Source organism: Bombina bombina, chromosome 9 (genome assembly GCF_027579735.1).
Source record: "Bombina bombina isolate aBomBom1 chromosome 9, aBomBom1.pri, whole genome shotgun sequence".
NCBI classification, from domain to species: Eukaryota; Metazoa; Chordata; class Amphibia; order Anura; family Bombinatoridae; genus Bombina; species Bombina bombina.
In genome coordinates, this window is record NC_069507.1 from 33,465,848 (window position 1) to 33,475,897 (window position 10,050).

Genomic DNA, 10,050 nt, shown 5'->3' on the forward strand with positions numbered 1-10,050 from the left:
ATATATATATATATATATATATATATATATATATATATATATATATATATATATATTTATATTTATATGTGTATGTGTGTGTATATGTATGTGTATATATATATATATTTATATGTGTGTGTGTGTGTATATATATACTGTATATATTTATATGTGTGTATATGTATTTTTGTGTGTATATTTGTATTTACAGACATATATACAGATATAAACTCATAAATACATTTATAGACATATATAGATATAGAATTGCATTGGAGCCCTTTGCAGATCAAAACATGTAAAATCATATTAATGCAATATTCATATTTAATAAAGGTTTTAACTATGTATTTACTGTAAATATTTCACATTCTAATGTTCTGCACATAGTAGAATGTGTACTATTTTTAAATAGATATTCCTTCCCATCATCCGATAATTCCTTCCTACCATCCGATAATTAGAGAAATATGTATTTATGAATAAAACTAACATATTCTTCTATGTAAAGAACACTGGAATGGGGAATATTCATATTTTCATGTCAGGTTAGTGCACTTGAGAATATGGGGTCAGGTTTGTGCACGAGTAGGCTGTTAGGTTTTTTATTTTTGCTCCATTGACTTCTACGGGGGAATAGGTTATTGTGTGCGTGATATTGTAAGTTCGGCTTTTTACGCACGTCGGGTTAGCCAAAACAGTTTACTTTCAACTTGTAAAACGAGCGCGACCCAAGTGCGCAAAAAGTTTACTTTTAGTGCAGTTAATGCTTGAGCAGGAGTGTTAAATAGCACTCCACTTGTAATCTGTCGCTATATATTTAAAGGGACAGTCCAGAAAAAACTATTCCTGTGTTATATAGCACTAAGAAAAAAACTTTGCTAAGCAAATTTGTGATAAACTTTACATTAACATCTTGCTTAATCTTTTTTTAACTCTGAGAATGGTACAAGAGTGCATTAGGTGCTGACCTTAATCATGAAAAAGAAAAATCCAAGCATTAATTACAGACTCACTGACACTTTACTGACTGTTACAGATGAGGAACGGGACTTGGAGATTATTATTTTAGATGATTTAAAACTTAGTAAACAATGTAGTAATGCAGCGAGTAAGGCCAGCAGAATGCTTGGATGTATTGGTAGAGGTATTAGCTGCAGAAATAGTAAGGTTCTAATGCCACTTTATAGATCATTACAGGCAGTCCCCGGGTTACGAACATCCGACTTACGTACAACTCGCACTTACGAACGGAGCCTTACATGTTTGAGCCTCTAGTATTATCGCCTGTAAATCAAGCCCCACAAGCAAAGTAAAAACAGTACAGTACAGCAATAAACACTTACTGATGTGTTCAGTGCTGCTCGGTTGTGAATCACATGTTTGAGCCTCTAGCGAATGTAAATCAAGCCCCACAAGCAAAGTGTACTAGGTGGCAATAAACACTTACTGATGTGTTCAGTGCTGCTCGGTCCTGGGGGAAACAAAAGTGTACCTAAACATCACCGAGTGTGCCGTCGCTCCGTGCCGTCGCTCCTCTGTGTCATCAAGGGATTCCCTCCTCAAGTCGGCTCATCGCCTCCGTAAGAACTGACGTCTGCACTCGCTGGTCACATGACCTGTACACACCCCTCTTCTCATTGGTCTGTGGATGCGTCTCCCTAGAAGAACTCTGTGACTCAAACTTGAACAAAGAAGAAGAGTCCGGAGGTGGAGCTGTCCTATTACTGTACGTGTACATTACAGGTAAAATACTTTGTTATCCTTACTGTAATGTAAAAAAGCATATAATGGAAGCGAGTACAGGGTATGTCCAGATAAGCTGGCGTGTGGTCATAGCTTGATTCGGAAACATCAGGACTGACTTATGTAACAAGTCAGTCCTGATGTTTCTGAATGGATCGTACAATTACAGTGGTTGAGCTGAGGGAACAAAAATACTGTACGTACACAGGAAGTTACTGTACAGGAAGTTACAGGACAGTACGTACTGCATACATTACCTGTTCTGTACAGTATTGTACAGTGTTTTTGTACCCTGCAAAAATGCCTCCCAAAAACAAATCTGCCTCCCAAACAAGTGCTGGTGATACAGCAAAAAAAAGAAAAACCATCATCATGGAACTGAAAGTAGAAATAATAAAGAGATCAGAGAGAGGGGAAAATCCATCATCCATTGGCAAAGAATTGGGTTACAGTAGTTCAACAATTGCAACAATTTTAAAAGATAAAGGTAGAATAATGGACCATGTGAAAGGCTACACCCCAATGAATGCTACAATTATTACTAAGCAACGCAGTGGTTTAGTTATCCAGATGGAAAGGCTGCTGACAATTTGGATAGAAGACAAAAATCAGCATAATATACCTATCAGTCTTTCTTTAGTGCAAGAAAAGGCTCAAAGCATTTTTAATGATTTAAAAGCTGCAGGTACACCTCATACAGCAATTGAAGGTGTTTGTAATGAAGAATTTGTTGCAAGTAGGGGTTGGTTTTATCGCTTTAAAAAAAGAGCAAATTTGCATAATATTAAAGTTCAAGGCGAAGCAGCGAGTGCCGATGCAAGTGCTGCAAGTGATTTTAACAAGATATTGGAAGATATTATTGACGATGGAGACTATTTGCCAGAACAAATCTTTAATGTAGACGAAAATGGCTTGTTTTGGAAAAAAATGCCTGAGAGGACATACATTTCAAAAGAAGAAAAAAGTTCACCAGGACATAAGGCATCAAAGGACAGGCTGACTTTATTACTTGGGGGTAATGCATCAGGGGATTTAAAGCTCAAGCCTTTGCTAGTGCATCGCTCCCTAAATCCGAGGGCACTACGTAATGTCACCAAGGCATTTCTTCCTGTTATTTGGAGGGCAAATTCAAAGGCTTGGGTTACATTGGCACTCTTTGAAGAATGGTTTTTGAACCATTTTATCCCTGCTGTTGAACGTTATTGCTTAGCCAAAAACATTCCTTTTAACATTCTCCTTCTCCTTGACAATGCCCCTGGACATCCAACCACTTTAGATGACATGCACCCCAATGTAAAGGTGGTATTTCTGCCCCCCAACACCACATCACTTATTCAGCCAATGGATCAGGGAGTCATAGCCTCCTTTAAGGCCTATTATTTACGGAGAACATTCTCACAAGCTGTCAGGGCTACCCAAAATGATGAGATGACCTTAAGGGATTTCTGGAGAAATTATAACATTTATGATGCCATCAAAAATATTGCTGATGCTTGGAATGAAGTGAAAGAGGCAAATATGAGAGGAGTTTGGAACAAATTGTGCCCCCAATTGACACAAGAATTTCTGGGTTTTACGGATGATGAAATCGCTGAAACCAGGCAAACTGTGGTTGCTATGGGTAATCAACTGCAGTTAAACATCACTGAAAATGATGTCATCGAGGTTCTCGACTCCCATAGCCAGGAACTAACCAATGAAGACCTAATGGAACTAGAGCAGGAGATAGAACTGAGGGAAGAAACCCAGGACATAGAAACTCCACAACTGAAAAAACAGAATTTATGCTTACCTGATAAATTACTTTCTCCAACGGTGAGTCCGGTCCACGGCGTCATCCTTACTTGTGGGATATCTCTTCCCCAACAGGAAATGGCAAAGAGTCCCAGCAAAGCTGGCCATATAGTCCCTCCTAGGCTCTGCCCACCCCAGTCATTCGAACGACGGACAGGAGGAAATATATATAGGAGAAACCATATGGTACCGTGGTGACTGTAGTTAGAGAAAATAATTCATCAGACCTGATTAAAAAACCAGGGCGGGCCGTGGACCGGACACACCGTTGGACAAAGTAATTTATCAGGTAAGCATAAATTCTGTTTTCTCCAACATTGGTGTGTCCGGTCCACGGCGTCATCCTTACTTGCGGGAACCAATACCAAAGCTTTAGGACACGGATGAAGGGAGGGAGCAAATCAGGTTACCTAAACGGAAGGCACCACAGCTTGCAAAACCTTTCTCCCAAAAATAGCCTCCGAAGAAGCAAAAGTATCAAATTTGTAAAATTTGGTAAAAGTGTGCAGTGAAGACCAAGTCGCTGCCTTACATATCTGGTCAACAGAAGCCTTGTTCTTGAAGGCCCATGTGGAAGCCACAGCCCTAGTGGAGTGAGCTGTGATTCTTTCAGGAGGCTGCCGTCCGGCAGTCTCATAAGCCAATTGGATGATGCTTTTAAGCCAAAAGGAAAGAGAGGTAGAAGTCGCTTTTTGACCTCTCCTTTTACCAGAATAAACAACAAACAAGGAAGGTGTTTGTCTGAAATCTTTTGTAGCCTCTAAATAGAATTTTAGAGCACGGACTACGTCCAAATTGTGTAACAAACGTTCCTTCTTTGAAACTGGATTCGGACATAAAGAAGGTACAACTATCTCCTGGTTAATATTTTTGTTAGAAACAACCTTAGGAAGAAAACCAGGCTTAGTACGCAAAACCACCTTATCTGCATGGAACACCAGATAGGGCGGAGAACACTGCAGAGCAGATAACTCTGAAACTCTTCTAGCAGAAGAAATTGCAACCAAAAACAAAACTTTCCAAGATAGCAACTTAATATCTATGGAATGTAAAGGTTCAAACGGAACCCCTTGAAGAACTGAAAGAACTAGATTTAGACTCCAGGGAGGAGTCAAAGGTCTGTAAACAGGCTTGATCCTAACCAGAGCCTGAACAAATGCTTGAACATCTGGCACAGCTGCCAGTCTTTTGTGTAGAAGACAGATAAAGCAGAGATCTGTCCCTTTAGAGAACTTGCAGATAATCCTTTCTCCAAACCTTCTTGTAGAAAGGAGAGAATCTTAGGAATTTTTATCTTATTCCATGGGAATCCTTTGGATTCACACCAACAGATATATCTTTTCCATATTTTATGGTAAATCTTTCTAGTTACCGGTTTTCTGGCCTGAACCAGAGTATCTATCACAGAATCTGAAAACCCACGCTTCGATAGAATCAAGCGTTCAATCTCCAAGCCGTCAGCTGGAGGGAGACCAGATTTGGATGTTCGAATGGACCCTGAACAAGAAGGTCCTGTCTCAAAGGTAGCTTCCATGGTGGAACCGATGACATATTCACCAGGTCTGCATACCAAGTCCTGCGTGGCCACGCAGGAGCTATCAAGATCACCGAGGCCCTCTCCTGATTGATCCTGGCTACCAGCCTGGGAATGAGAGGAAACAGTGGAAATACATAAGCTAGGTTGAAGGTCCAAGGTGCTACTAGTGCATCTACTAGAGTCGCCTTGGGATCCCTGGATCTGGACCCGTAGCAAGGAACCTTGAATTTCTGACGAGACGCCATCAGATCCATGTCTGGAATGCCCCATAATTGAGTTATTTGGGCAAAGATCTCCGGATGGAGTTCCCACTCCCCCGGATTGAATGTCTGATGACTCAGAAAATCCACCTCCCAGTTTTCCACACCTGGGATGTGGATCGCAGACAAGTGGCAGGAGTGATCCTCCGCCCATTGAATTATTTTGGTCACTTCTTTCATCGCCAGGGAACTCCTTGTTCCCCCCTGATGATTGATATACGCAACGGTCGTCATGTTGTCTGATTGGAACCTTATGAATCTGGCCTTTGCTAGTTGAGGCCAAGCCCTGAGAGCATTGAATATCGCTCTCAGTTCCAGAATGTTTATCGGGAGAAGAGACTCTTCCCGAGACCATAGACCCTGAGCTTTCAGGGATTCCCAGACCGCGCCCCAGCCCACTAGACTGGCGTCGGTCGTGACAATGACCCACTCTGGTCTGCGGAAGCTCATTCCCTGGGACAGATGGTCCAGGGTCAGCCACCAACGGAGTGAATCTCTGGTCTTCTGATCTACTTGAATCATTGGAGACAAGTCTGTATAGTCCCCATTCCACTGTTTGAGCATGCACAGTTGTAATGGTCTTAGATGAATTTGTGCAAAAGGAACTATGTCCATTGCTGCAACCATCAACCCTACTACTTCCATGCACTGCGCTATGGAAGGAACAGGAACAGAATGAAGAACTTGACAAGTGCTTAGAAGTTTTGACTTTCTGACCTCTGTCAGAAAAATCCTCATTTCTAAGGAATCTATTATTGTTCCCAAGAAGGGAACTCTTGTCGACGGAGACAGAGAACTTTTTTCTATGTTCACCTTCCATCCGTGTGATCTGAGAAAGGCCAGAACGATGTCTGTATGAGCCTTTGCTTTTGACAGGGACGACGCTTGTATTAGAATGTCGTCCAAGTAAGGTACTACTGCAATGCCCCTCGGTCTTAGAACCGCTAGAAGGGACCCTAGTACCTTTGTGAAAATCCTTGGAGCAGTGGCTAACCCGAATGGGAGGGCCACAAACTGGTAATGCTTGTCCAGAAAAGCAAACCTTAGGAACTGATGATGTTCTTTGTGGATAGGAATATGTAGGTACGCATCCTTTAGATCCACGGTAGTCATAAATTGACTTTCCTGGATAGTGGGTAGAATCGTTCGAATGGTTTCCATCTTGAACGATGGTACCCTGAGAAATTTGTTTAGGATCTTCAAATCCAAAATTGGTCTGAAAGTTCCCTCTTTTTTGGGAACTACGAACAGATTGGAATAAAATCCCATTCCTTGTTCCTTTATTGGAACTGGGTGTATCACTCCCATCTTTAACAGGTCTTCTACACAATGTAAGAACGCCTGTCTCTTTATTTGGTTTGAGGATAAGTGAGACATGTGGAACCTTCCCCTTGGGGGTAGTTCCCTGAATTCCAGGAGATAACCCTGAGAAACTATTTCTAGCGCCCAGGGATCCTGAACATCTCTTGCCCAAGCCTGAGCAAAGAGAGAGAGTCTGCCCCCCACTAGATCCGGTCCCGGATCGGGGGCTACTCCTTCATGCTGTTTTGTTAGCAGCGGCAGGCTTCTTGGCCTGCTTACCCTTGTTCCAGCCTTGCATCGGTTTCCAGGCTGGTTTGGGTTTTGAGGCATTACCCTCTTGCTTAGAGGATGCAGAATTAGAGGCCGGTCCGTTCCTGAAATTGCGAAAGGAACGAAAATTAGACTTATTCTTTGCCTTGAAAGGCCTATCTTCTGGAAGGGCGTGGCCCTTTCCCCCAGTGATGTCTGAAATAATCTCTTTCAATTCTGGTCCAAATAGAGTTTTACCTTTGAAAGGGATGTTAAGCAATTTTGTCTTGGATGACACATCCGCTGACCAAGACTTTAGCCAAAGCGCTCTGCGCGCCACGATAGCAAACCCTGAATTTTTCGCCGCTAATCTAGCTAATTGCAAAGCGGCATCTAAAATAAAAGAGTTAGCCAACTTAAGTGCGTGAACTCTGTCCATAACCTCCTCATATGGAGTCTCTCTACTAAGCGAGTTTTCTAGTTCCTCGAACCAGAACCACGCTGCTGTAGTGACAGGAACAATGCACGAAATGGGTTGTAGAAGGTAACCTTGCTGTACAAAAATCTTTTTAAGCAAACCCTCCAATTTTTTATCCATAGGATCTTTGAAAGCACAACTATCTTCGATAGGAATAGTAGTGCGTTTGTTTAGAGTAGAAACTGCCCCCTCGACCTTAGGGACTGTCTGCCATAAGTCCTTTCTGGGGTCGACCATAGGAAATAATTTCTTAAATATAGGGGGGGGGAACAAAAGGTATGCCGGGCTTTTCCCACTCCTTATTTACTATGTCCGCCACCCGCTTGGGTATAGGAAAAGCGTCGGGGTGCACCGGAACCTCTAGGAACTTGTCCATCTTGCATAATTTCTCTGGAATGACCAAGTTGTCACAATCATCCAGAGTAGATAACACCTCCTTAAGCAGTGCGCGGAGATGTTCTAATTTAAATTTAAATGTCACAACATCAGGTTCAGCTTGTTGAGAAATTTTTCCTGAATCTGAAATTTCCCCATCTGACAAAACCTCCCTCATGGCCCCTTCAGATTGGTGTGAGGGTATGACAGAACAATTATCATCAGCGCCCTCCTGCTCTTCAGTGTTTAAAACAGAGCAATCGAGCTTTCTCTGATAAGTAGGCATTTTGGATAAAATATTTGCTATGGAGTTATCCATTACAGCCGTTAATTGTTGCATGGTAATAAGCATTGGCGCACTAGATGTACTAGGGGCCTCCTGTGTGGGCAAAACTGGTGTAGACACAGTAGGAGATGATGTAGTATCATGTTTACTCCCCTCATCTGAGGAATCATCTTGGGCAATTTCATTATCTGTGGCAGTACTGTCCTTACTTTGTTTGGACGCTATGGCACAATTATCACATAAATTTAAATGGGGAGACACATTGGCTTTCATACATATAGAACATAGCTTATCCGAAGGCACAGACATGTTAAACAGGCTTAAACTTGTCAACAAAGCACAAAAAACGTTTTAAAACAAAACCGTTACTGTCTCTTTAAATTTTAAACAGATAACACTTTTTTACTGAATATGTGAAAAAGTATGAAGGAATTGTTAAAAAATTACCAAAATTTCACCACAGTGTCTTAAAGCATTAAGAGTATTGCACACCAAATTTCAGAGCTTTAACCCTTAAAATAACGGAACCGGAGCCGTTTACAAATTTAACCCCTATACAGTCCCAGCTATAGCCTTTGCTGAGACCTAACCAAGCCCAGAGGGGAATACGATACCAATTGACGCCTTCTAGAAGCTTTTCCAGCAAATTTCAGATCCTCACACATGCATCTGCATGCCCTGCTCTCAAAAAACAACTGCGCAGTAATGGCGCGAAAATGAGGCTCAGTCTACAACTAGGAAGGCCCCCTGACTGGAAAAGGTGTCTAACATAGTGCCTGCCGTTTAATAAACGCTCCCCAAGTTTATAAATGCGAATTGGCAGCATAAATATGAATAAAATGCCCAAATAAAGCAATCGATTTAGCCCATAAAAATGTCTACCAGTTTGTTTGTTTTTTAGCCCATATTAAGCCCTTTATTCTGTTTGTTTGACTAAGAAAATGGCTTACCGGTCCCCATGAGGGGAAATGACAGCCTTCCAGCATTACATGGTCTTGTTAGAAATATGGCTAGTCATACCTTAAGCAGAAAAGTCTGCTAACTGTTTCCCCCAACTGAAGTTACTTCATCTCAACAGTCCTATGTGGAAACAGCAATCGATTTTAGTTACTGTCTGCTAAAATCATCTTCCTCTCACAAACAGAAATCTTCATCCTTTTCTGTTTCAGAGTAAATAGTACATACCAGCACTATTTTAAAATAACAAACACTTGATAGAAGAATAAAAACTACATTTAAACACCAAAAAACTCTTAACCATCTCCGTGGAGATGTTGCCTGTGCAACGGCAAAGAGAATGACTGGGGTGGGCGGAGCCTAGGAGGGACTATATGGCCAGCTTTGCTGGGACTCTTTGCCATTTCCTGTTGGGGAAGAGATATCCCACAAGTAAGGATGACGCCGTGGACCGGACACACCAATGTTGGAGAAAGTTCCTTACAAAAGAGTTAGCTGATGCTTTTCGTCTTATTGAAGCAGGAATGGCAAAGTTAGAGGAGCAAGATTCTGATACAGAGAGGTTTGCAAAACTTTATCGTACAGTTACTGAAGGTCTGAAATGCTACAGGGCTATTTATGATAAGCAAAAGAAAAGCTCTATACAAACCTCCCTTGATGCATACTTCAATAAATGAACTCCAGTAGCAAAATTCAACTCTCCAACAAGTCCATCATCCTCTACCAAGATTGTTTAAGGTTGTACTGCAATATTTGAAAATGTTTGTTTAAGGTTGTTTAAGGTTGTAGTGTACAGTACTGTACTGTACTGTACAATACCTGTATTTGAAAATGTTTAAGCATTTATATGCACAGTTAAAAATAAATAATATATTATGACAAACATCTGTCCAAGTTGCATTTGTTGCATTTCCTGAGTAGAACGCCATTCAATTTAGTTCTGGTGAGTATGGTATGGGGTTAGAGCTACTTGAGGTTTCACTGCTGTCTGTATCCTGATTAGAAAGATTGTTTGGCTAGAGTTTCACCTAAAAAAGTGCCTGTTCTGACTTACATACAGATTCAACTTAAGAACAAACCTAAA

The 10,050-nt window shown here is 41.4% G+C and overlaps 1 protein-coding gene across 1 annotated transcript; it reads left to right on the forward strand.

Moving 5' to 3' along the window:
* Positions 1-1,878: 1,878 nt before the first annotated feature.
* On the forward strand, positions 1,879-9,643 carry LOC128640366 (tigger transposable element-derived protein 1-like). The gene is made up of 2 exons (XM_053692861.1): positions 1,879-3,514; positions 9,486-9,643. The coding sequence occupies exons 1-2, from the start codon at positions 1,879-1,881 to the stop codon at positions 9,641-9,643; spliced, it is 1,794 nt and encodes a 597-aa protein (XP_053548836.1).
* Positions 9,644-10,050: the final 407 nt, after the last annotated feature.

Bases quoted from the DNA above. Each gene is read 5' to 3' on its own strand.
- LOC128640366 (XM_053692861.1), top strand. From the start codon at position 1,879: ATGGATCGTACAATTACAGTGGTTGAGCTGAGGGAACAAAAATACTGT. The intron at 3,515-9,485 runs GCTTACCTGATA...GTCTTATTGAAG, and splicing joins ACTGAAAAAACAGAATTTAT to CAGGAATGGCAAAGTTAGAG.